Source organism: Neodiprion pinetum, chromosome 1 (genome assembly GCF_021155775.2).
Source record: "Neodiprion pinetum isolate iyNeoPine1 chromosome 1, iyNeoPine1.2, whole genome shotgun sequence".
In the NCBI taxonomy this organism is placed as follows: domain Eukaryota; kingdom Metazoa; phylum Arthropoda; class Insecta; order Hymenoptera; family Diprionidae; genus Neodiprion; species Neodiprion pinetum.
The window spans coordinates 40,168,292-40,195,072 of NC_060232.1; the positions used below are offsets into that span (position 1 = coordinate 40,168,292).

General features: G+C 40.5%; 4 protein-coding genes across 7 annotated transcripts; 3 read left to right on the forward strand and 1 right to left on the reverse strand.

Moving 5' to 3' along the window:
- The first annotated feature begins 506 nt into the window (after window positions 1–506).
- casp (Fas associated factor casp) lies at window positions 507–5,548 on the forward strand. Of its 3 annotated transcripts, none has more exons than XM_046625001.1 (13): window positions 507–665; window positions 1,608–1,676; window positions 1,775–2,045; window positions 2,152–2,329; window positions 2,538–2,814; window positions 3,024–3,147; window positions 3,259–3,404; window positions 3,573–3,727; window positions 3,891–4,086; window positions 4,250–4,353; window positions 4,534–4,630; window positions 4,713–4,942; window positions 5,145–5,548. In XM_046625001.1, the coding sequence occupies exons 1-13, from the start codon at window positions 627–629 to the stop codon at window positions 5,176–5,178; spliced, it is 1,920 nt and encodes a 639-aa protein (XP_046480957.1). In that variant the 5' UTR covers window positions 507–626; the 3' UTR covers window positions 5,179–5,548. The 3 variants fall into 3 exon arrangements, with proteins under 3 accessions (XP_046480957.1, XP_046480949.1, XP_046480950.1); XM_046624993.1 differs by having other exon boundaries at window positions 4,713–4,928; XM_046624994.1 differs by lacking the exon at window positions 507–665 and adding an exon at window positions 1,292–1,324 and having other exon boundaries at window positions 4,713–4,928.
- Window positions 5,549–8,494: 2,946 nt separating this feature from the next.
- On the forward strand, window positions 8,495–11,253 carry LOC124220581 (RNA-binding protein 47). Its single transcript, XM_046629704.2, has 4 exons — window positions 8,495–9,262; window positions 9,420–9,594; window positions 9,922–10,442; window positions 11,080–11,253. The coding sequence occupies exons 1-4, from the start codon at window positions 8,567–8,569 to the stop codon at window positions 11,224–11,226; spliced, it is 1,539 nt and encodes a 512-aa protein (XP_046485660.1). The 5' UTR covers window positions 8,495–8,566; the 3' UTR covers window positions 11,227–11,253.
- Window positions 11,254–11,379: 126 nt separating this feature from the next.
- On the reverse strand, window positions 11,380–26,162 carry Lrt (Leucine-rich tendon-specific protein). 2 transcript variants are annotated; one of them, XM_046629663.2, is made up of 6 exons: window positions 26,024–26,162; window positions 19,337–19,567; window positions 17,085–17,304; window positions 16,635–16,949; window positions 15,689–16,021; window positions 11,380–14,947 (listed from the first exon to the last, which is right to left on the reverse strand). In XM_046629663.2, the coding sequence occupies exons 3-6, from the start codon at window positions 17,298–17,300 to the stop codon at window positions 13,589–13,591; spliced, it is 2,223 nt and encodes a 740-aa protein (XP_046485619.1). In that variant the 5' UTR covers window positions 17,301–17,304; window positions 19,337–19,567; window positions 26,024–26,162; the 3' UTR covers window positions 11,380–13,588. The 2 variants fall into 2 exon arrangements, with proteins under 2 accessions (XP_046485619.1, XP_046485629.1); XM_046629673.2 differs by lacking the exon at window positions 26,024–26,162 and adding an exon at window positions 20,360–20,396 and having other exon boundaries at window positions 19,337–19,563.
- LOC124224867 (IQ and AAA domain-containing protein 1-like) lies at window positions 17,621–26,107 on the forward strand. Its single transcript, XM_046637069.2, has 8 exons — window positions 17,621–17,772; window positions 17,926–18,078; window positions 18,205–18,340; window positions 18,617–18,887; window positions 18,980–19,281; window positions 20,695–21,229; window positions 23,665–24,299; window positions 25,083–26,107. Exons 1-8 carry the CDS (start codon window positions 17,621–17,623, stop codon window positions 25,539–25,541), a joined length of 2,643 nt encoding a protein of 880 aa, XP_046493025.1. The 3' UTR covers window positions 25,542–26,107.
- Window positions 26,163–26,781: the final 619 nt, after the last annotated feature.

Genomic DNA, 26,781 nt, shown 5'->3' on the forward strand with positions numbered 1-26,781 from the left:
TATCGTCAACATGCTTCTACCAAAGAGAAAAGTGTTCCAGAATTTTTCGGATATTTTCAAAACTTGTGACATGGAATTTTTTAATTCGTAATTTTAAAAGTGCTCAACAAATAGAAAAAAAATCTTCATAATAATCATCTCTTCGATTGATATTTATTTTTCCGTTGTATATTTTTGGCGTACATATTTCTTGTGCAAAATTTTCTCAACTTTTCAATTTCATAATGACAACGCATAATTTGCACGCAATAGTTGTCGGTTATGACGAACTTCTTTTACCGGCATGGTTACGTACTTGGTTGATAATACGTGAAACTGCTAGTACCCCCAAACCCGGACAGACCCGGCATACTATTACGAAATATAACTGGCTTTATCAGTGGCCATACTCTTCGGCAGCTTTTGTCGCTTATTGGTAATTGTCCACAGGCACCTTTGCCCAGAATTGTAAACGAAGCTTTAAGCATCAAGAAATTCAAAATAGCATGTCGACTTTCTACTCACGGTAGTTTTATGCCAATGGCGTTGGCGTTGTGAATGTGGAGTGAAATTCTAATCACAATAACACAAAATTGACGTATATGAGTAGAAATTCGCTGCATTTGTAGGTCTTATGTTTGCATATTATGGCTGAAAATCGAGAAGTGATTCTAGCCGACTTTCAGGTAATATTAAACACATAATGTTTCCGTAATATAGTAAAATGATTTGGTTATGTACGTATCTTCAACGATGACATTGACAATTGCTGTAGTCGCTGGAAGCAAAATTTGATCGATCTGAGACTGAGTTCTTCATTACGATGATATAAAATCTGCCAATAATATCTTACTCGCAATTAGTCAGAGTTCGAAATATCTCTTACTGTGCGTAATCGATTAACGATAGTATCCAGGAATCCGCAATTTTTATGATTCGTTTCAGTTTACGCATTCTAACAAATAAATGGATCAATTTTAATTTCTCGGCCTGCTCTCATTTCAATGGAATATTTTCTTCACTTGGTTGAAAACTCTAGAAAATCACACAATTTTTAATTAATAACTAATCTCTTACTATTTCATAGATCAACAACCAAATCCGCCATGACTATTCGAGCAGAAGAAAAAAAAAAACAAACAAAAAGCTCGGAAACCTTACATGTGACTGAAATAATAACAAAGAGTCGTGAAATTTTATTCAATAAACACGCGATTTTAAGCAATATCATTCAACATATAGAACTTTATTTTTAGCAAATTCCAACTAAATTCAGTGTGTGTAATTACATCGTAATTTTTTCATTTTTGTAATTAGTCACTCAATAATGATCGAAATTGACACTGTAATATTTATTTCTAATTGATACAATTGTATAATCATAGGAACATTTACTCATGTCATTCAATATGATATAATATAGATGTAAAAAATTGTATGTGTTTTAATTTGAGTCAGCAATCATTTTGATCATGCCGGTCATAATTTTTGAAAAATACTATGTGTAAAGTTCTACTTTTAACATTTTTACCATCTTTTATGAATTCATTTGATTTGTCTACGATATTGCAAATGTATTCTCCAGCGTGTAATCAACGTCATATGTAGCTTTTTGTAATTATTTGTAGGCATGTACTGGAATTGATGATGTTGGGGAAGCCATTTTACACCTGGATGAAACCAATTGGGATTTGCTGGTAAATTCATTGCTGCCATACAAGTGAAAACAAAAATATTATAATTTTACTCCTACAATGAAATGATTTTATCGACAAATATTTTATTTGAAATTTAGGCGGCAATTAATAGAGTTATGCCAGAAGATTCACAGCAGCTTCCGTCAGAAATGGGACCAGACGTAGAAATGATACAGGAAATTCGTCGGACTCCAGAAATCATAGACATTGTCACGATATCAAGTAATTCAAGTCCACCGAGAACAAGTGTACCAGAAATCATTCGAGCTGGTACAAGTAAAACAAGAAGCAATACGTCAAAAGTGACTTTTCATGTACACTACATGGAAGTAGTCCTTGACATTACTTTACCAGTATCACACTCTGTTGGCAAGTAATTCGTATACAAGTATAGGAAAAGACCTGCATCAAACTTATTTCAATAATTATTTGTAAATAGATAATAGTATATTAATTTGCAATGTTTTTTCCTTAGCATACTTGAAACACATGATTCGTATACAAGCAGGCATTGCACCTTGCCAGCAGCAGCTACATGGCTGGAAAAAAGAGCCACAATCTGATTCTACAATTCTCGAAACACTGGATTTATTACCCGAAATGACATTATACTTGAGACAGATTACAGAAATTGGTGATTCGGCAAGTGATGTGTGAGTATTTACCAGTTACTGTAACAATTTTCGGAAGTTATTATTTTCTGGAAATTAAAAAAGTTCAGAAATTATACAGTAGTATCGCGTTTGTATAATTAGAAAGAACAACTGATCAAAACTGGAGTTACTAACTTTTACTATGGTTTGGCAATGCGTACCTTTTGTACAAATTACAACTCCAATGAAAACTTGGTTATTGTTTTAGTATCAAAACATCCGACCGATTGGCCCAAGAATATGTGCTGAATATTCATGACGAAGTACACAACCGTGGTTATAAATTGAAATTCCCAGGAACACGTACAGTTCTGGAAGTGAAAACTGACGTTTTCACACTCACAGACATCCCTGTACGAAATCAACATTGGATTGGCTGGCCGCCTACGTTGAAGAATGATAAAACAATGTTAGCTCAAAGTGGAATTTCATATCCGGAGCATGATCTTACGATTGGAAAATTACCTGTGAAGGAAAATGAGACGGTAAGTAAAATTGATGATAACAACAATAACTGTTAATAAGAAGAGCCAATATAAACTTTCAATACACTGATATAATATAACATAATATTCATAACAATAGTAATGATAAATTCAAATTTGCTCTAATACGAAATTATAAAATAAGAAACAAGAAACCGCCAAGTACATGTATCTGGGAAATTTATAATTATAATTACCTAATTTCACAGGTTGTTGTAGACACTATAGATAGCGATAGTTCTGTTGAAGAATTCGAAGACGCTTCTGAAACATTCAACATTGAAGATGATCTTTTCATAGACAACGTTCAATCTATGAAAATTCATCATCTCAGTGAGTCTACTACATTGCATTATTCGTTGATATTCACTTGGTTAAATACTTGATGCAAGATTAATTTTTATGTAATTAAAGCTTATGAGTTTAATGTGTTTCGTTTCTCAGTGCCTGATAATGTGGAAGACGAAACCATAGGTACTCTTCAATTTGCTGAACAATTTCAAAAACGATATGGCGCTGCCCATCCTGACTTCTTTGCTGGTACATTTGAAGAAGCCATAAAGGAATCATGTCTCAGACCAGCAAAAGAGGTAAGAACGTCAATTTACTACTTGTCCCATATTCCGTTGTAAGAATGCATCGAAATGTCTGTTGCTCTTAAATTCATACTGATTCTTTGATTATTTATTGATGTACAGTATATTTAATATTACACAGTGTGAACGATCAATGATGACCTGATACTTTATTTTTAACAGAGGAAATTACTGGCTGTTTATTTACATCACGACAACAGTGTTCTGGCTAATGTGTTTTGCACACAATTATTAGGGTTCGAAACAGTACTACAACTTCTATCTGCAAATTTTATAGTTTGGGGCTGGGATTTCACTCACGAATCAAATAAACAGAAGTAAGTACTTTTGAACATTAAATTTAGAATTGCATCGATTATCAATAATAAAGATTATTAATCACGAGTATAAGTGTTTCATTATTTAAACATTTAAAATTTATTACTTTTTATTCATTTGATGTAAAATATGAGTAAATTATTTTTTTTTATAACAACTTAGGTTTTTGTCAGCAATTAATCGAACACTCGGATCAGTTGCTGCACTCACAGTGAGAAATATTGACGTTGACACGTTGCCAGTACTTATGATTATCATGCGGTCAAGATCAAATACTGAAATATTTACAATTGTTCAGGGAAACATGGGAGTCAATGAACTTCTCACTAATTTAATCCAAGCTGTCGACGTTTTCCAAGTAAGAAACTGTATTCGACTTACAAGCTTCTTTTAGTTTATGACATTTATGTGATTCAAATGACCTTATTACTTTTCGGAGCTCATACATTGTTCTAAAATTTGGCACACTACAAACAGCATTGTCTATAAAAGAGATTATTAAAAAGCTTATATTTTTCTAGGATCAGCGGAAAGCGGATATCGGAGTTGAAGAGGAAAGACAAGCCAGGGAGAGAGTGAAGCATGAACAGGACTTGGCTTACCAAGAGAGTTTAGCTGCAGACAGGTAGCTTCGAGTTTGTATGCTCAACAGAAACTTTATTCAACAAAGGAATAGTTTTTCAATCCAATCATCTTAGATTAGCTCCTAATATCTTTCGAGTAGTGTTGCTTGAGAATATTACCCGCGATTTCGTTTCAAGTGATTTTCAAATTGATCTGACAAGATATTTTCTGATATTTGTAGAGCCAAAGAAAAAGCAAAACAAATCCAAGAGTTCTTGGAAAAGCAGGCAAAAGAGCGAGCTGAGAATGAGAGAGTTGCTGGTGAAGCTCGGAGAGAGGTAAAAATGATGTCGTGCTTCAGTACACCATTGATTTGACCAGTATACTCATTTGGCGTTGAAACATAATTTTTTATCACAGGCTCATAGACAAGCGGCAGAATCAAGCTTACCTCCAGAACCTCAAGAAGGAGCAGGCGATGGTATTACAAAAATACGAGTACGACTACCAGAAGGTACATTCTTGGAGCGCAGGTTTCAAACGGACACCCCACTTCAGACACTTCTTAATTTCCTCATCGTTGAAGGATATCCTACGGACGAATACAAAGTTATTTCTAACTGGCCGCGAAGGGATGTAAGTAAAATGATGTAAGCATTATGCATTATATTTTACTTACGTTGATTTATTTGATCCGTGAATGGATTGATTGTCCTAACCGATCTTTTAATTGACGGTGGTTTAATATAAATTTTTTTGCCTAGAAAATTATTCCGATCTCAAAAATTATTTGCCACTTGTACTCATGATGTTGTACATTGATAGATGTAAATATACATTACGTTTTTACAGCTCACATCAATGGATACGAAACTTACTCTCCTAGAATTGAAACTATGCCCGCAAGAAACGGTTATCTTAGAAGAACGATAAAAACCCCAATTCGTAAACCAATTCTTTATAGAAGTTAAGCATGGCGATGTTTGTAATATGTATTTATTTAATAATTTTGAAATAGCAATTAGTTGAGAGAATTATGTGTTTATTGCGTGATAACATTTTTATGCTGTAATAAAATCATTACCAATAGTAATGATACCTACAACAATAATTATTATTATATCTTCGTATGATTACATTGTAAAACAGATGTAGTTCTATTTTATAAAAAGAAATCCTTTCTACGCTGTTTTATCGTATTTTGTAAATTTCCCGTTCCACATTGCTATTAAGAACAATAAACCGACTATCAAGTATTTGGGACTCGAACTGTTCCTAATTTTGTTTCACACTTTGCCTGACCCTTACAATTAGTATTAGATTTCGAATATAAATCTACTGAGAATTTTTAAATTTCCCGTTTCTTTGTTTTCAGAGAAAATAGAACACAAAGGAAGATATTTTACAGAAAATTGAGTTTACACTAGATTGCCGCATTTTGAATTCTGAAGAATCACCTCCGACCTTTTTCGGATGGATGCTGGGTGCGTGTGTGTGTGTGTGTGTGTATGTGTAATTAATTTGAGTTCGACGATATCTTGAGTGTTAATGAACAGATTTTTATGATTTTAGATTCAATCGACGCGATTTTAAATGAGATAAAACTGACTTGATTTAAAGTCTGATCGGTCCAGTAAAAAATTCAACAGGTCATATCTCGAGGACGAGTATAGATTTGTTTGAATTTAGTTTCAATCATCGCGGCTCTTCTTAAGTTGAAGCTGATTGGATTTTGAATCCGATCGGTCAAGTAATTTTCGAGTTATTCAAACAATAATGATGTGTAAAAAAAACTGGTATGGCTGTCGGAGGACGCCCAGAAAAAGGTACTTTTTACTAGACTAGTACTAAAATTAGAACTATACTAGACTAGAACTAGAATCCGCCTGCGATTCCGTTAGACTACTATAGTATAGGTTTTTGAAAAAATTCTTCCGATTTACGAGAGGCTATCGGACGAGAAACTGTTTTGTCGATGTTCACAGTACAGAACGAAAAACGCGAAAGTGAGCCTGCATAGCCTTATTTAGAATAAATGTCCGAAGAACCCCTGCGTTTTAAAGAAACATTTGCAGATTGGAGTTGAAGAAGCCATAGCCAAATTTACTCATAGTCATGAAATCATCTGCGGTTATGCAAGAAAATACCGATGTGACGATTGGTAATATAACGGAAATCATAGCGCATCGTCGAGATCTGCGAAGAGCGAAAGCAGGTAAAGCTCCGAAGAATGCCACTTATCAAAGACTTTGGAATCGTCAGAAATTATCGTCGAACAGGAGAGAACAAACACCGAAGAAATCCTAAGGTGTACCATATGAGGCAGGCGAATTCTAGGAGTGAGCAAGAAAAGTTTAAAAAAAATACGATCTTTTCATTATATACAAACTTTCCAACATTTCATATAAGAAGTATAAATACGATTCTATTACTGATAATTTATAAAAATAAGTCTTTACGGTGATTTTCGGGCAGGAACCGATTTTCTTTTTTCGAAAGTGTGCTTCAAAAACAGTAACAATTCATTTTTTGATTTGTCTATTTGTTATCAAATGTAAAATTATGTTCTTCAAACTTTTACGAATATTTCTTAAAATACTTCAATTTGGTTAAACGTGAAAAATGCAAAAAAGATTACAAATTTTTTCTTTCAATTTTCTTTTTATTGTCCTCAAATTCCTCGTAAAAAACTGCTCCAGAAATTAGTTTACCGTCACCTTAAAACTGGAACGTAATGTACCTGAAAAGTTGGGTGTACACTTCTCTCAATTTTAACAGAAATTATTTAAATGATGATATCTCGAGAATAGATCCAAGAATTTTGATGATTTTAGTCCTGATCGAAGCGGGTTTTCAACTAGAATTGTTTGAATAACAAAATTATTTCGATGTTGTCGTATATATCTCCAAATATCGAAGTCCACGTATCTCAACCGCAAAAAAGGGCTAAACAGCCCCATTGTATACGTAATTCTGAATAAAAATACTCCAACACATTGTCATTCAATGCAGAAATAAAGAAATGACACGGATTCCATGAAATCCCAATAGTAAATTCGTAGAATTCAAAGCCATTACTTTATTTCTGCATAAAATGAAAATTAATTGGAATGTTTTTGTTCAGGATTATGTATACAATGGGGCTTTTAAAGATTAATATGGATAAAAAATACATTTAAAACTAGTTCAACTGTATGTTAATAATAATTAAGATTACAAATACTGTGTTGTCAATATTCAGTATTCGGACGGAAAGGTCAGCGGTCAAAAATGTTTCTCCGGTAATCTCTAAAAAAAAAACCACCGAAAAAAATATATAAGAATGGAATAAAGATCTAATTAAGACTTGACAAATTTTTAAAACAGATATCTTATGGAAGCAAAATTAAAAGTTTAAAAAAATATAAACAGTAACCAATAGGGGTTTCGATACAGTTATGCTAAAATACACGACGTATAATTCAGCACTTTGCGTTAGCAAATCATTATTTTTAATGTGATAACTGGCAGGTGTCTAATTATTTTCTCTCAGTATATAAATAAATAATATGATGTATAATGTGAGATTTTATTTTAGTCCAAAGTTGTTGAAGAGTAACACTAAAAATGATATCAATAACAAAGCCAAAACGAAGCGAATTAATTTTCTTTTTCGAATGTAAACACGAGATTCACAATAACCGTCAGCGATATTCTACCTAAGTATAACTGTGTGCATTACATATATATTAGTGTTTTTATGGCGAGCTCGGATCAGGCGAGTACCTGGAATTGCGCGAGCACCGCAATCACTTATATATGTATATAAGATAGGTAATATATTCGAGGTTGCCCGAGTTATACAAAAGAAAAGATTATTTTAAAGTGCTCGTGTAAAAGTGGTCAAATTTCCAAGCTACGATCACAGGAGTAACGAATTTCATATCTCAATTACTCAAAAAAAAAAAAAAAGAACAATTTCACAAATTTCTCTCGCCAACAACCGCGACCATCCTACAGCTCGCGTTTCCAACTATAAGTATAGGTATAAAATATATACCGATCACCCGAAGGAGTGTAGGCAGTGTGGCCGAGTCCTTACGCAGGATTGGCTGGACTTCTCAAAGGAGGGGGGATTAGCAGAGTGGGGTTGCAGGTTGATCCAGGGAGCGAAAAGCACGCGCGATACCCGCACACAATTCAACGCGCGATTCCGCGCCGCGCACGCAGAATTTGCGGTTTCGCTCCAAATTTTTTCAATTTTTCTGACAAACAAATTTTTCAAAATCGGAACAATGAGCGACGTCCTGCAAAGTGCGACCGACGGAGTTGCAAACATCTCGAAGTCCGACGATGTGACCAAGAGATTGCTGGCGCTGATAGATCGATGCGATTATCAGCTCGTGCAGGAGAACGGACAGCGAAGATTGACCAGCGCGAGCTCGGTGCCGCGGATCAAAGGTGCGGAAGTATTCCTGGGCCGGCTTCCGCGGGATTGTTACGAGGACGAATTGGTGCCGCTACTTTCGACGATTGGACGGGTCGTCGAGCTCCGTCTTATGATGGATTTTTCCGGATCGACTCGCGGCTACGCCTTCGCCCTTTTCGAAAACCAACGGATCGCGCGTTCGGCCATCGAGAAATTAAACGGCTACGAAATACGGCCCGGACATCGTATCGGCGTCGTTAAATCGATCGACAACTGCAGGCTCTTCCTCGGCGGTGTTCCCAAGGACAAAACTAGAGCCGATTTCATGGAGGAACTCGGCAAAATGCTCGACGGTATCACCAACATTTACGTCTATCCCTCGACCGAGGACAAGGCGCTTAATCGCGGCTTCGTCTTCGTCGAATTCAAGGATCACAGGTCCGCCGCGATGGCCCGACGGAAACTTATTCCGGGAAGAGTCATGCTTTGGAATCACGAAGTCGCTGTCGATTGGGCTGATCCCGAACCCGGCCAAGACGTCGACGACGAAATCATGGAAACGGTACGAATTTCTCGGTTATTCTTATTTGTTTCGCATTTGGACGATTAATTCGAAAACGTGATTATACGTAATTCACATACGCATTAAGCTTGTTTCATATTATTTAATTGTTATATACACGCTGGGTCTGCATTCCCGTCCCATTGTTCAAAATCAGGTGTCCGCGTTGTTCGTGAGAAACTTGAACCTCGACACTACAGAGTCCGAGGTAAAAAACACGATCCAGCGTTCGACAGGCGTTCCGATAATGAAGATTAAGAAAATCAATCACTTCGCGTTTCTTCACTACGAAACTCGAGCACAAGCTCAACGTGTACTCGATATAATGAGACGTAAGTTGAACGCAACATGCCAATTCTTCCAAATTTATAAATGTACAGTGTACATACCTACAAGTCAAAATCTACTCTACGCATAATAAGGTATTACTCGCGTAATGCAATGTGTTTCAATTCATTTTTTTTAATCTTGCCTCGCCTTCTTGGATATACGACTTCGTACATATTTGAGCGCGTAAGTAACTGTTTACACCAAAATTGTTCGATTTGAATTTGCTCGACTCTCGCACGCGCGTAAAATTGCAATAAAAAATTATTCCACGGTCTAATAGTGCCTGTTTGTTGATTTCCCTTTTATATTATTTACGCAACTACGCACAGAGCCTGGACGTCCCTTGAGCGAAACATCGGAGTGGGAATTAGCTTGGGCAAAGCCGATACGCAAGTCGGAGAAGCTTGAGGAACGGTTGCGTTGTGCGAAGAACGGAGGGAGTAAAGCGGCAAGCCACGGAGGTTCGGAATTTTCGGCTCGAAAAATACAGGCTGCGAATTGTAACGAGAAAAACTTGGCCCTCGATGCCTCCGGCAAAAGGATATCCGTTGTAACGACCAAGAGTACCAAGATCACCGATTCGAAACCGCCTCCCAGTCACTCGTACTGCAACGCAATGATGAACAACGACATGCCGTCGGGTAACGTAGTCGTCCCGTGCCTCGAGAGCTGCTGCAATCCGTACTATCGGCCTTTTCTTACCGACCGCAACACGGTTCCGCTGCGGTATAACGTCGTAAACTACGATCTCTGTGCGAAAGCCCTGGTCGAACTTGCTGCTAAGGAGTTTCAGGCGAATCTGCGCTACGAGTGTTTTGCCGACTCGACGAAAGCCCATTACTTTTGCAAGGTTGGACGATACCGATTAATTTTCACTTTGCAAAGAATAGCAGGTGTCGATCGAATTTTATCGCATGTTTCAAATGCAGTAGTTAACTGCGCAGAAGGTTTTGACTGTGAAAGCGTGACAAGAACTAGCAACGAAGAAAAGTTAAAAATCATCGAAGCATCGATTAATTGAGTCCACAAAAATAATCTAACACGACTCGATTAAATCGGTAAAAATTAATCGATCAATTGATTATTTCGATTTTTTTGAAACGGTACATATAAAACCGAAATTTCGTAAATTTCAGTATGTAGTCTTAATACCGGAAAAGTTTTTTAATAATTGATAATTTCATTCAAAACAGTTTTCAATTTCAGGTGAAAATATTCATTCATCTTTCACTTATTATATCAAATAGGTACTTAGTAAGTAAGACGATGGTAATAATTGATACTCTAATCACATAAATTGATATTGTATTGCATCGTTCATGGGAGTGAAAAACAAGAACCGATTGTGAGGAAAAATAATCGAGTCGGTGGATTAATCGAGTTTGCAAATTAATCGATTATTCTCGATTAATCGGCAAAAAAATATCGAATATTTTTCATCATTCTTAGTGAAAACAGCTTCGACATTGAATTATTAAATTTTGCAGATTATACTCGAAAGAAATGGATACGAATTGATGAACTACAAAGGCGATCCCGCGGCAACGGCAGAACAGGCATTTCGGTTCACGGTGAGAGCTGCCTACGAGTCGCTACAGTCAATGCTGATATATGCGACGGAGTACAATAACTGATCTTATAGGTTGGTGAGTTACACGGATATATAAATCGTATATGTTCGATTGTCAAACGTCACGGTAAAGCTTGTATTCTCTGTATTAGACAAAGCATTATATGTTAAATGAGTTAACGAGTGTACCAAGACTAATTATTTGTTACTTGAATTTATAGTACAAACTGGATATAATTATGTATGTATATTGAGAATATCGCATGATATTTGTATATGCATATGCATTAGTTCTATGTATGTTATCGATACTTATGTAGGAAAAACAATTCAGGGAATATATTATATATTAGTTGTAATTTTTAGTGCACTTTTGAGAATGTATAATACTTGGACCAAATCAGTGTCAAAGTTTCTAATAAATATCTAATTTGATTATATTGAATTTTGCACAATTTTTTACCTTCATTAATTTTTGAGCAAAGGAATGAAATGATGTTTAGGGGACTGTTAATTTTGGGATTTAACAATAATGCCGCGTAAACGTAGTTCGCTTTAATACATCAAAGCTCGTGTAAATTCAACAGTAACAAAAGTTTTATATATAATTGTTTCTCTTTTTCATTTTGTTTTCTCCTCCGTTCTTAAATACTAGGAAAGATATATATATATATATATGCTATATATATATGTGTGTGTGTATATGTTATTAGCAAAATAAATTCACGCACGACGATTGCTATGCAAATTCTTGAAATCAGATTGCAACTCGTAAGTAATTATACTTAGGTAGACATATATACTTATAATAAATAATACTAAAATCTACGAGCTCAGGCACAACACAATTATGAACAAATCAACAACGCAAAATTTTAGGCCAATCTTTCAACAATTCATTGCACATGGAGTTTTTACAAGAACCTCCCCGATGATTCTTTCGACTTTATTTAATAACTATTTTTATCATGCGAATAGAAATAAAAATACAAAAATTACACGTGAATATGTTTCTTTCTATTTAATGTCGCGTATAATAAACGTGTACGTAAGCATTTTCACGTGCAAAAATAATGACGTAGGATGTATCATAATATACCTACATAAAATAAATGTTTGCAGCCCGTACGAGAAAACAAAACTTTTGAAATAGGCGTACATTTCGGATCGATTAGTACTAATTATTAAATGCACGTTAAGTGTCTATTAGATATCATTTTGGCATGTGTTAGGCAAAAAGAAAAGATACCTATACATGGTTCGTTTGCTTTCTTCCATTATAATATAAACATCAATCAATTAAAAATACCTAGGGGCACGGTAAAAATATTGTTCGTTCACATAATCGTTCGTCCGCAATGCAAACCTTTTTTCACAACTAATCGTTTGTTGTTTTGTTAAGAATAATTAAGCATTGCAGACATGCAGCAACGATTTAATAATATGCAATTATTATACTAATAATTGAACAAATCTGGGCACGATTATCTTACCCACAATTGCGACTATTATACCCATACGTACATTGTACGTAGAATGTCAGTAAAATATCACTGTATGATGGATTGATAGCACGTTTTATCGCAATCCACAGGTAAAATGATCTTATGGATAAAAGTCACAAGTCATTTATCGCTATAAAATGCTTTTACAACACTCGATCTGTACCATATAAGGTATTGCATGCAAATTGACAATTTACCATTATTAAAATCTGCTGCAATTAGCATATATGTATATTATTCGCGTTGATGTCATATCGAAAAACGACAAAACAGCGAGGTGCGACTAGAGTTAATTGAGTTCAATTTGCTTATAGCAATATTTCCTGTAATTGTTAAGAATCAAGATTTACTACTATTACGTAAATAAATTCTTCAAATGACTCGAGATGGATTTTTAATTAGGTACACATACACATACACATCTTTTTTTTAATTTATAATGAATAACCTACTATGGTTTTATTTACAATATTATTGTATTCATTGCAAGGAGATAAATCTAAAAATCCGTCTCGAGTGGTTTTTAAAGAATTTATTTGCAAAAAAAAAAAACGCAGCTTTAGCAATTCAACATTACGGGATATGTTTGGCCAACTGATTTGCTCTAAACAGACTTCCACTCAATTTCCCCTTCTAAAATGGCGCATCGCAAATTTCAGCAAATTCATCTCGATTAATTTCGATTGCGATTCATGCGCGTCGCAATTTTTCTACAGTTTCAATTTTTTTCGACTGTACCGCCGACGGTACCAGTCCGCCCAACAAATCCTTGAATCTGATAATCAAAGAAGATCACCTCCAGCGAGATACCATTCGACCAGCAGTCCTTGAATTACGAGTAAACAAGAGCTTGAGTGTCCACCATCGGGCAGGCTTCCAGTTTGCCGGAGTCGATGCGTCCGATCACCTGGGTGTCGGAGTTCAGACCTTGGTGGTGGTGAGGAGTTTAACGTACCGGGCCCTATGCGTGATTTCGAATTCCTCAGCGGGCAGGAAGCACTGGCCCTGTATCCGTGTAGGCCTGGTACGGTGTAGAAGACTCCTTCCGGCCCAGAGAGCGGCGACGAGGAGAGCGCAGGCAACGACGATTACAGCGAACAGGACGATTTCGAGGCGAGCGGATTCCCGCACGCCCCGAACCGTAACGTCGACGCACCGGGTCCGCGGGGCAAGCTGCATCTCGGTGTGATCCGTGCCCTGAACTACCGTAGCGCAGACTCTGTAGGGACCCTGGGCGAGGTCGGCGATGGTCGCATATCCCCTGGTGCAGTTGAGCTTCCGCTCTCGAACGATCGACTCTTCCGAAAAAACAACAAGACTGAGATCACAGTCGGCCGGGTCCCGCGGCCCTCCGCCAACGAGATTCACGTCGACGTAGAGAAACCCGTCATCGGAAGCGTTCGTCTTCATCCCTGCGATCCTGGGACCAGCGGCGGCCGGTGTCTTCAACGCAGTATTCCGCTCCAGGGTGAGGATATCGCTGCATCCCGGTACAGGCACGACATGGTCTCCCGATTGGATCACCGCGACGCAGTAGCGGTATCTGTGACCCAACTCGAGGTTCAGACTCGCTGGGATCGTGACGGGAAGAGTGCAGGGGTCCAGCATGTCCGCGGACTCGCAATGAAGCGGCCGCGTCGCGAGGTGGACCTCGCTGTCACCAGTCCACTCGTTCACGATCACCCTGTCGCAGGTGTACGGTTTAGAACAGGGTTCGACCTTCCAGACTAAATTTATCGTCCGCGATTCCTGGTAGTAGACACTCTCCAGCGTGATCTGGGTGTCGGGAATCAGGGGGAGCGATGGCGCCAGGGTCGCGAAGGGGGGTATCGGCTCGCCGCACAGCAAACTCCCCGGGGATACTTGAGCCAGGATCCCGTTTTCCAGAGCTGGGGGAGTCGCGCAGACAGCTGAGGCTCTGTCCTCCTCGGTTAGGCTCGTCGAGTTTGTCAGCCAGCTCGCAAAGTCGAGGAGGGTGCAGTCGCAGTTCAGGGGATTGTCGGCCAGCGATAGTCTCTTCAGTCTTAAATTAGGCGTCAACACATCGCTCGCCACCATACTGATGTCGTTGTCGTCGAGATGCAGCTCTTGCAGGTTCTTCAGTGGTAGGATCAGGTCCGCCGTAAGGGAACGGAGGAAGTTATGGGTCAGGTCGAGGCTCGTCAGTTTCTCAAGATGCGCGAGCGAAGCGCTTGACACCGCTACTATTCGGTTGTTGGCCAGTTCCAGCTTTGTCAAGGTCGACAAGTTCCTGAACGCGTGGTCCTGCAGTACGTCGATCTGTATTAACATAGGAAAGTAGTGAAGTAAGAAGTAAGACCGTTTCTGCGTACAGTTCCCGATACCGATATTTTACCGACATTTTTTGCCGCATCACAGTTCGGACACAAACCTTTTTTTTTAGAGTGGAGGGTTATCCCCGCTCTGGTCGAATACCTCTCACCCTAAAAAAACAGGGTTTTTGTTCAAGCTGTGATACGTCAAAAAATATCGGTAAAATGTCGATATCGGGATCTGTACGCACAAATGGCCTTACTTCACTACTTGGCAATTAGTTATATAAGCCGAATATATTATCTATCGAATTTTCGGTAAGCTAAAAGTGTTTGCGAAGTATACACACAAGTTCTTACATCGGTCACTTTCCTGCTCATAAACGAGATAAAAGTATGAAAATATTTTATTCATCATGTCGTTTCTGATGAAGGACTAAAGACCCGAGAATTCAACTTTGCGAACCTCACTTTCATAAAGTATACGATCGAACGATATCTGTACTATTATTCATAGTTCGTGATTAACTACCCACACTTATTAAAATAACTTACCGAGCCTTTAGTTGCGAAGTGAACTGAATTCTTATAACGCTGCATATGCCTGTTATTTAAATTCCCTATAGTAGATCTACATAATTGCGTAAGAGTAAACTTGTCCTGAATTTTGACTAAAGGCTTGGCTTGGAATTCGTATATATAGTACCTAATTTCAAAATAACATTGTACATATAAATGTAGTGCATACGTGATTATTGGAAAGGCTGAGGCAGGTGAGATTTGGTAGACCTTGAAGCGCGCCACGCAGCACCGTGTCGAGTTGGTTTCCTGATAAAGTGAGGAATCGAAGCGTGGGCATCCGCGGTAGCAGGTTGGGCGTGGCAAGGCCGATCAGTCGGTTACCGGATAGATCGAGTTCCTCGAGATTTTGAAGTCCCCTGAGGGCTGAGAGGGCAGAGACACTCAGTTGGTTGCCGCGCATCCGGAGCGATCGCAGAGATCCGAAACTGGGAAATGCTTGGGGTGACAATTGCGACAGTAGGTTGTCGTTCAGGTCGAGATAGGTCAGATTCGTCAAACCCTGAAACATCGAACGCCCAGCCTTAATAGAGGCAAGATAAACCATGTATCGGCTCTAACCAATTAATTTACAAAATGACCCAGATAAAGTTTTATGTAATATAAGGATTTACAGACTCGAAAGTAAACTTCGTACACCAAGAAAAATTCCTAAAGTAGTATTACACGGTCCTTGTTTATTTCCGTTTTTAACGATAACGAAGATATATGAGTTTCGCAACAAAATAAAATGATGAAGAGTTTGGTTCATAGCAATCGTTGGTACTCTTTTTGGATACAGCACTAGTAGGTGTACTATTTTTTCTGACGAATGTTGCGATAATTTGGTGATGGTGAAGTCCACTTCTTATTAAACCAAATCAATGTAGTAAACTGAACAAATACATTATTGCTGCGTTGATACCAGAAACTGCAGCATTGAAAACTATAATCGCACCGAACAGTAACAATTGTACCACATTTTTGTAAAATCGGAATATTCAGCCGTTGTTGCACCGATATTCATTTGGCTATAATTTCTTAGCAACCAGAGCAAAAATGGAATCTCTCTCACAGTGCGTAAGGAAACATCCAAACGACCAAAGCCAAAAGTGTACGCAGAATGTCTTACTTACCGCGAAAGAATCCGCCTCGAGAGTGGTAAGTTTGTTGTGGGAGAGGTCGAGCCTCTCAAGGCCGATCAAGGGCCTCAAAGCGAGGCTTGGCACGGTCTCGAAAAGGTTGTTGGGAAGGCCCAGAGCTTGAATGGACCGCGCCAAGGCGACGAATGCGTTTTCATTGACACGGCGAAGTTCGCCGGTAGATACGACGAGACCGTGCAGAGGTACGCCGTCGAGGAATCGGGCCGGAAGTATCGATATCTCGGACACAGTTATGTCCAGAAGAGAAATCGTCCCGGCTGGGAAAAGGCGCAGTCGTTTGCCGATCACCTGAAGGCGTGTAGGTATAATTAGATAGTTAAGAATTTATTACTTCGGAATTATTTCAGGAATATTCGTCGAGGGTTGGCGAAGACGTTAACGTATTATATACATATATATATGTATACGATGATGATGTCGCACCTGCAGAGCATTTTTGTCGCCGGTGCATCTCAGGGTGTGGGGAAAATCGCAGGAACACTCTACAGACGGGTGTTTCGTTATGTTGGGACACTTCCATTCGTTTTCTATTATCACGCCCGAGGAACGTGAGTCCTCCGAAGCGATTCTCGATGCTGTCAACAGAACGCAGATCAGCACCTGAACGAGCACTCGGTTTCCGGGCATCAAGGCAGGCATCGTGCTGGAATAATTTAGCCATCTTGAACCACCTGTTTCCGTTTATTTTGGAAACTGTCTGTAGGTTGAGGTGCGTTTATATTAAAGTAGTTGCAAGTTTCAAGGAATTTTATAGATTATTTTATTACGGGATATATTGACAGGGTACTGCTAACGTCAGATTGGTGAGGCGGAAATCGCGTTATTCGTCTCATTAAAATGCGGTAGTAACCTCGCAACAGTGCAGGGCCGGAAAAATAAACTATAAATATTTGAAAAAGTGTTCAAAATTCCAAGTGCAGCCCGAAACCGTGTGTATAAATTATACAACGTTAACTGTCATGTCTCATCAATTTTACTCCGAGTTATGGCTCGCGACGAGGGAAGATGTGGAGAAACTTTTACGGACGGATCAGGATGGACTGCAGCAGGAAAAGAAAGGGGGGAAATCGAAAGATAAAATCTCGGGTCAGCTGTTTACGATGTACATCAGGTAATTGGTTCCCACGTATATACGAGTTATGCAATCAGGTACATATGTACACTACATACACTCGAGTACATAATAGCCTTATGTATATGAAGTCAATTCTTCGCCCAAGTCATTCATGGGATATACATATTCATTTACAAACGTCGATTACAGATATAGGGAATTAATTCGTCGCCTAGCTCTATGTCACGATCAAGTTTGTCAGTACCAGAAACGCGAGCTGATAACGCAGGTGCTTAATTGTGCCATTGGACGAATGTTGGAGTATAAACGACAGTTGGTCCTCTACCAGAATACGGAATCAGTGCAAGTTCAGACTTTTCCACCTTGACGCAATATAATTCTCTTTTTTTTCTTCATATCATTCCAATGCTAATCGAATGATGATCATTTCGAGTTTGTTGGTATACCGAGTGCTTCATACATCTACAGCTACGCTGACGATGTTCTGATACCGCTGAAACTCACTCCGGACGACATTGGTTGGCGAAAACCATCCTACTTTGTTACGGACCGACAATCTCATCTCGACGCTCGCAAGAAATATATAAATGACCTGATCCGGCAGGTAGATAAGCTTATCCTATAGAAATGCATAATTCAGTGAGTCTATATAGCTGTGCGCTGTAAGCTTACGGACATTTGTACGTACCTAAAGACATGGCATACGTTATAAGTGTACACGTGACTCTGATCACGTTTTTCTAAGACTGCGTTTTGTCCTTAGATTTCATTTTCTGTACACCTCATAGCTTATAGCCTCTGAGCACTATCCTGATACTAGATTGGAGAACTCTGCGGAACTTGCTACTTTTCAAACGACTCCTTTCACACGAGCTTATAGAAACTGGCGTCTGCAGCCCCGCAAGATTCGCGGCGAAATTCAACCGTTATCCCGAGCCGGAGCGAATCGGAAGGGAAAATGTCGCGAAAAGCTTCGCGGCTATCTCCGCGTGTGACTGAGGGGGAAATCGAGGTGAACTTGAATCTTCCGATACGGGTAGAAAGCCCGGAAGAAGCTGCGGCGAGGATCGCCCGTGAGGAGCTAAATTCGGCCATTCTGCTGATCCAGTCCCATGACCGGGCCAGGAAGGCCAGAATCGTCGGGGCCGAATGTGAGGATATATAATGCCTGCATCTTTTAACAGCGCGATATAATTCTAATTCTTATGCAATATTCTCCGAATACAACGTTATTTTATTACAGTAAAGAGAACGAGCGATTACAAGAAGAAGCTTGCCAACGGTGAATTGGTGGAAGTGAAACACGACAAGAGAACCAAGGTCAAAGCGGTCGTCACGATGCAGAAATGGTGGCGAAGCTACGCGACGCGAATCCACCTTAAGGAAAGGACCGACCGCCTCGAGGCGGTCCTTGGCATGTCCATTCCCAGCTGGAAACCTCATCAAGTATTTGACCGGGACGCTGAAAACTTTAAACGAATACAATCGATGCAACCGGTATACGCCGCAGCCACTCTTGCGGCCACTTACGCCGAGAACGCCAGGGTATATAACTATATAATTTGTAATTTTATTACTATACTAATAATTGTAAGCTCACCGAATTATTGTGTATTATTTAGGCCTCTGCTTTCGGGATTTTTTCAATGTCTCTCCTCTTCAATTGCGTCGTAGTTTTCAATTGTATTTACTCTGGTAACGGGGTCCAGGGAGGCTGATGCACTCTTGAGGGATCCCTTCGAGGGAGCCCTTCTCAATCGTCTTCTTAACGCATCCGTCTTCTCTCAACCACGGACGCATCTTTGACCTCTAGAACTCTGCTGTTGTCTAGCTATGGAATTTCAATTCAGATCGATTAGAAATATCTGCGTTATATACGGTTCAGAATTGGAGAAACAAACTTCTGTTTTACAGGATGATGAATATTTCATTCGGTAACGTCATCAAGGACACGTCCTATAAAATAAACATGTCTGAATCCAGCCGAACCAAACTTGAAATTTATGAAAAATCAGGCAACATTGAGGTGATCTCTAATTGCCCTTCTAGTTAGAGGCTTCAATTTTCGCACTATATTATTTTTCCTTTCTGTTTCAAAAGATAAGTGTTCTGCTTTGCTGAATTTCGAATCAGCATGTAACTGTTTCCAGTAGTACGAGTCAGCGTGTGAAACACCATAAGCGTATAAAAGAAATCAATTCAAGTTACATAGCGCGTGATGAGTGAAGGGGATTTTATGAACGATTGCGAATGAAACATGCACTTGAGTTTGTTTGGTTAGAGGTATTAGATTGTACAAACAGATCGGCGAATGATTGACCGTGATATTATTGCAGCTGTGAGGAACCGATTCCGGAACACTGTAGTAAAAAATTAACATTCTGAAAATTCGCCCGTGCATCGAAAATTTTCTGCTGCACCGTTGAAATTTGTCAATTAATCAACTGTATTGCAAATCATAAATTTCAACAATTAATCCGTCGTGATAGTGTCTACACCATTATATACTTATAAAAGTTTTCCACGAGTTTTTGGGTCAAGCGTGTCACTTCAATACCCACATCGCCGTTTCACCCACACTAAAATGTAAACGTATGTATGAAAATATATGCCGTAGCCTGACCTCAAACGTCGGTCTCGTATTTCTTTCCTCGCAGAGCCAAACGCTACGCCTCGAATAAAATTCGTCTAATTCACTGGCACGTTACGAATCGTATTAGCGACCATTCAGGCATGCGATTTTAAAGGATGAGTCCGCAGTTGACGCGTGACGCGCATTCCTCTACATGTATAACTCTTGGATCGGATAAATCAAGCGATGAATGACAAGCGTGGAGAGGCTGAGAATATAATATCTACACCACACTCGCAGCAATCGCTTGATCGCTCGATATGCATCACAGAAGTCAAAGAGGAAGTAGGTACCAAGCCTCACGCAATTTTGTTTCCCACTTATAGTTGCACCAAATTCGGGGACCAGGACTGATGGAGGACATAACCGACGAAGTCAAGGAATGGTTTCTGCTCTGGTACAACGAGCTAGGATTTTTCGACGCTTATCCTTCGGCCCTAGCAGGAGGCAGTATCCTAATAGCAACAGGGCAGACCCGCACCCCGGAGGAATATCACATGGAACAGATGAGGAAGGCGGAAGAAGCAAAGAAGGGAAAGGGAAAAGCTGCGGCTGCAGCCAAGGCGAAGCCGAAAGTCAAGCAACGCGGCGATAAAATGGAGGAGCCGAATACCCTCAAAGGCCTGAGGGAGGCGAACGACAACTTCCTCGCAAATTGGAGCCTCCGGGATGAAACCGGGAACCCCCATCAGCGTGAATACCTTGACCTCATCACTGACAAACTGTCCTACGAACTCCAGCTCGAGATAAGGGAAGTCGTCGACGAACTCATGCGCCTCGAACTCGCCACCCTTGAAGCCGCCCTCGCGAAGGACGAGGCCGAAAGCGACGGGGGCGCGAAGGGACAAAAAGATCAGAAACGTAGGTCAATTGTGTTTCACTGATTCGTAGGTGTTGAGTCTACCGATACTCGTTCTGCCACGTGCATAGAATTCAAAATTATCGGATGAACTTATTCCAAGACGACATGTATTATTGTGATTTTTGCACATTAACCATTTCAGTCACAGTGGGATGCTCCGCGTCCTACCTGAAAAATGTCGATGTCCTAATCGCATCACAGTTTATTTACAACTTCAAATGATTTTTGTTACTTCGTATAACCCCAAAAACCCCCGAGTAACAAGTTTCGGGCCCAAAGCATCGAATTTTTATATTTGTTTAGATTTTACACTCGCCATACAGGATCCACCATCCTGGATTTTGAAATAATCAAATTCTGACTTTAGATTCCTGATCAGCGACCCCAAAGTCCCCTGAATAACAAGTTTCGGCCAGAATCATCAAATTTTGATAGTTTTTTCGATCTTACATCCGCCATGATGGATCCACCATCTTGGATTTAGAAATTATCGAATTCTGAGTTCAGATTTGTGATCAGCGACCCCAAAAACCCCCGAGTAACAAAATTCAGGCCAAAATATTGAGTTGAAAAATGTATGCTTAAGAGGGTTAAATCCGCCTGCATTTATGCAATGCAGGAAACATTTTGCCGATCGACATTTGTCTCGTGGCGAAACAAATGTCGATCGGTAGAATCTCTTATCGTTACTTGCCGAAGTGTGCAGACGAATTTCGATAAAATGTGGACTGAATTGCATAAATGCAGGCGGATTTACCGCGAGTTTAAATAATCCGCGGAACAATTGCACGAATTTAACCCTGACACGAAAAGAAGACAATAATCCTCCGCCTGTGGAGCAATGATATATTTTTGTATAATTACGTGTTTGGAGAGGCGTATAAATGGTAAAAAAAAAAAAAAAAAAGGACAATGCTACGACTGTATCGAATCGTGACAAAAATGCGGGTAATAGAGAATTGCTTCATCCTGCGTGGATATTAATAAATGAGCGAAGTGTCTAAAATTACGAGCCGAGCAGAGTCAGTGAATGAAAAGAAGAAGATTCCTGGCGAGCAGAGTGAGCCTGGCCACTACATCGTGGGCGTCGCGGTTTGCGCGTGGGGCGCACCAGGTTCGTTCAGGTATCGCCGAGCTCGCCACCTACTCGTGTAACCTGACGTCATTCACCGTGTATGCTATCGAATATTATATACCTACCCGTCGTGTATAAGAATAATACAGGAATATATTACAAGACTTTGCACGACGGACGTAGCTTCGCGAGAATACGTAGGTATACGTAGTTATATCGGCATAGGTTAAATACCCACACACGTGCAGCTATAATAATGTAACGCACCTATTGTTCAGCAAAATAATTCGTCCTGGTCGAGCGATAATAACAGACACCCGTTAATTTTATTACAGATATATTATGGCACGGGCAAGATTTTTTCGCAAATATTGTTTTAAAAAAATTCAACCTATATAGGAGTGACTTTAAGCGGATATGTAGCGTCAAAAAAAACCTAGATAACATAATTAATGTCAATGTACAGAAATATTCGACTGAATTGTTAACGTGGTGTGAAAATTTGCCTGATTATGTATTTTCGTAAAAGCCGTCCTACCATTCGACTTCAGATGATTCTTTGACCTTTCGGTTGGTTCAAGTGAATTCGAATATAGTTTTGGACAATCTTTCATGCGATTTCGGTTACGTTTTAGTCGATTATTTCAATTAAAACCCGATGAGACCACTGAACTTATCTTCGCATTTCGAATCATATTGAAGTTAGTAACGTTATCGTAACGATTCATTCTGGGGAAAACCGTTATTTCGCCATTTTGGAATTGTCCGAAATTAAGTAAACCGTGATGAAACAAAGCACACTAATATTTCGAAAGCTTAGTTTCTTAAAAATCGTTATATAATTAAGAAAATGGTGATTTTTTCCCCAATGTATCGTTACGATAACGTTATACTAAATTCAACCTCGTCAATTCGAGAATTCTCACGACTGGAGATTTTTCAAGTTACGAATGTATGTGCAAACACAGTTCAGAAATAGTGAGAAAAGAAAGAGGGCACCAAAGCAAGGTATAGAATCACATTTTACGGTACATTGCTAATGGATAGTCTAGCGCTAGATCGGTGCACGATGTAACTCTATATAAAACGTTATACCTACGCCGCACCTGCTGCAAGACCCGAGCTTCACGAGTGCAGCCGCGCAAGATTGGAAGAACTGCAAATCAATCTTCCCTTTTAAAGCCCCCGCTATATGGCGGGGCATGCAAGTTGTTCCTTCGACGGTGCAGAATTCCTACGTACATGTTTCCCCGACGCGTTGTCTAAAGCCTATGTTAAAGCAGCTGAAGATTATCTGCTCAATGTCGCAGAATGCGGTGTAACTCACAAGTACCATAATTCAGTTTTCTTTACTTCCAGATAACAAAGGGACGAACAATAAAAAGAAAAACAAAGACAAGGCGAAGGGCACGGGTAAAGCGGGCAAGAAAAAGGAACAGGGACCGACTCCAACGATTGAGGAACTCTTCACCGAGCTGGTGAACACCGGGATAATCCGCGAATATCCGGATGTTAAAATGAGCGATTGGAAGGGCGACGTGTCCTACCAGAACACGGAGGCTCTTAGGGAATTCAGAGAGCCCAGAAACTGTCTGGGCGACGTGGTCCAGCCGATAATGGAGTACTGCGTGCTCCCGGTTGGCTCGAAGGAGATACACCAGGTCGCTCCTTTAGTCCGCTCCGTTTCTATAGTCGGACTTCCCCGCTCGGGCAAGTCTTTTCTGGTAAACGCGATTTGCAATGAAATCGGCGCCCTGCTTTTCGACCTTTCCCCGAAAACGGTCGCGCAGAGCTACCGGACGAAAAAGGACCTGGAGAGGCTCGTCGGTTCCATCAACAAGGTTGCTCGCGCCTATGCGCCCTCTCTCCTCTTCGTCGACGCCGGACACCAGCCGTGGTGGAAGAAAGTACCCCCCGAGGAAAAGCAAAATAATCCGAAACTTCTCGCTGGACCGTTGACCAAACTCGTCAAGGGAATCCGCCCCGGGGATCAAGTGAGTTACATAGATTTTATACCTACTCAGGGATATTTTGGAGAGCGTCAAAAATATTATTTTCTCACCGCTCTTAAAATCTTCGAAATTACTGGTGAATCAAAAAAATTACAGAACTTAAATCGAAGTCCAAAAATGTAACCGCATGATTCGCGATAAGTAAATTTCCGAGGTACTACTGTTTCATTCAAAAAAAAAAAAATAATAATAAGTCTGTGGGTTCGCATCGTAATTTTTTCGACATTCTCTCGGCTTTAGATTTCACGGACCTCTCTACTAGCACTTTTTACTCTTTAGTGAAAATAAAGGTTAATCTTTCCTTTAACACTTCAAAGTCTGTATACAGCTGCTGCCGAAGCGTAATTATGTATAGGTTTAAGGAAGTTGTACGGTCTTATAACACATTATACACCTATATGTGTAGCTACCGAATAAAAGAGAAAATTAACGGAAGTCCCACACGCGTCTCGTGTCTTTTATATTTCAACTTTATTATACCTGACAGCTGAGCAAAGAACGAGCAGGTTTATCATGTATATATATATACATATATATATATATTTTCCGTTATTGTGCTGTTTGGTGGAGTCCGTTTCCCAAGTGGAAGTGGTGGGTGGTATACCTACCGGGAACAGGGTTACAATGAGCGACACCTGGTCGCCTCGCGAACGATATATCGAATCCACGTACGCATTACGTTACATAGGTGCAAGAAAACCCACAAGCTCGGTTTGTATATCATGGTTATAGCTATGTACCTACCGTTGTTTTTTTCTATTTCAGATCCTATTTCTCACGACAACGGACCAACCGCAAAAAGCCGGAAAAGGGTTCATGAAGCTCCACGACAAGTTCATCCTCATACCGCTCCCCGATTACAACACGTTGTACCTCATCTACAAAGAGTTGCTGATGCGGTATCACGGGGTGGACAGAAACTTTGACTGCTCGAGTCTAGCCAGCTTCTCGGTCGGACTTCCGCTGGAGGAAATTCGCAATGCGGTAGAGAACGTCCTGACCGTCGAGCGCCGAATTAGCCTGAAGAAGCGAACCCTTCAGCCCCAGGAGATCATACAGTATCTGATCTCCAACCGGGTTCAGACTGGGACGAAGGAGTACGAGAAGTTGCTTAAATGGGAGAAGAAAACTCCCCTCGGTAAGCGACATTCGAAAGTTGAAGCCGAGGAGAGGGCAGCTCTTGGCGGCAAGAAGATGCAGAAGGTGCAGGAGAGGCAAAAGTAGACATTCGCATTATTCAATCGGTGTAAGAACTTGACGGCCAGGTTCGTGAAGAAATGGAAGCCGCGACACCGCGGGGGAAAAAGCGGAATTCTTTTCGTCCCGAAGATGCTCTCGGCGACTTTTTTCATTATACCCATACAGCGGAAGGAACTGTCGCGGTTTCGTCGGTCCAACTGAACGGCATATGCACGCAACACGTAAAAGTATGCGTGTATATGCGTACATCCGTACCGTCATACGCTACTGCGGTCGCTACACCTACGCACGTTGCACCTACGCGCGTTGCTTCACCTACGCATTACACCAAGGGAGAGCGGTGGATGGGGGAAAATTTTCAACAGGAAACGAAAATGGAACACGGATTATCGCTAGGAGCGAAATGATAGTCACACGCAATTAGTCGTTTACCCGGATTTCAAAAATCCACCCGGTTCCTGCAGAGCAATGCGCAGGACCGAGTGACGACTCGCTGCAGCGCTTACCTAAGGTCGACGACGATGATGATGATGATGATGATGATCAAGTTCGTCTTCGCCGTTTCTGGAGCAGTTGATCCTCGGTCGCAAAATATCTGCGCTAACTTGGCACTCCGGACATGAGGGATCTCCTTTTCATCATACCCGCAGTTAGTGTAACGAATACCGTATGAGACGAGAAACGTAGGTGGACTGTAGTTAGTACTTAGCTTTATTGTTTAACGATCATTGTACCAATGTTTCGGCGATTCAAATAACGAATAGCGATTATACGTATACTATTTTGATTTTCGCCAGTTCTCTTTTTCCCTTGGATCGTTCCGTTCCTTATGAATGGAGCCGGCAGCCCGGGATTATTCGAACCACGGTCTCCAGTGAACTTTTCGCGCCACCCGCACACACCACGTCGATATTGAGAAACGCCTGTAACGTCGATCAGTAGCAGCGCGCTGGACAAAACGTCGCGCGAACCTGCAGCAGCTCGCGGGTATTAACTGAGAAAAACTGCGAGCCTGGAGCGCCCGTCGGAGTATCAACAGCGCGGAGCAGCAAGTCGAACTCGCGGAAGAAACGTGGGACTTGGTATGATGAGGGAGGGAGTGAGGGGCGGAGAGGAGAGGAGAGGAGAGGAGAGGTGAGGAGGAGGAGAGCAGCCCGGCCTCGGGTCGCGGAGGGAAGAGGAAAGGCGAAGAGACGACGGGAGGGACTCACTCGGTGGGGACTGTGTCTCTTTCAACATAGCATAGCCATGTATGGAACCGAGA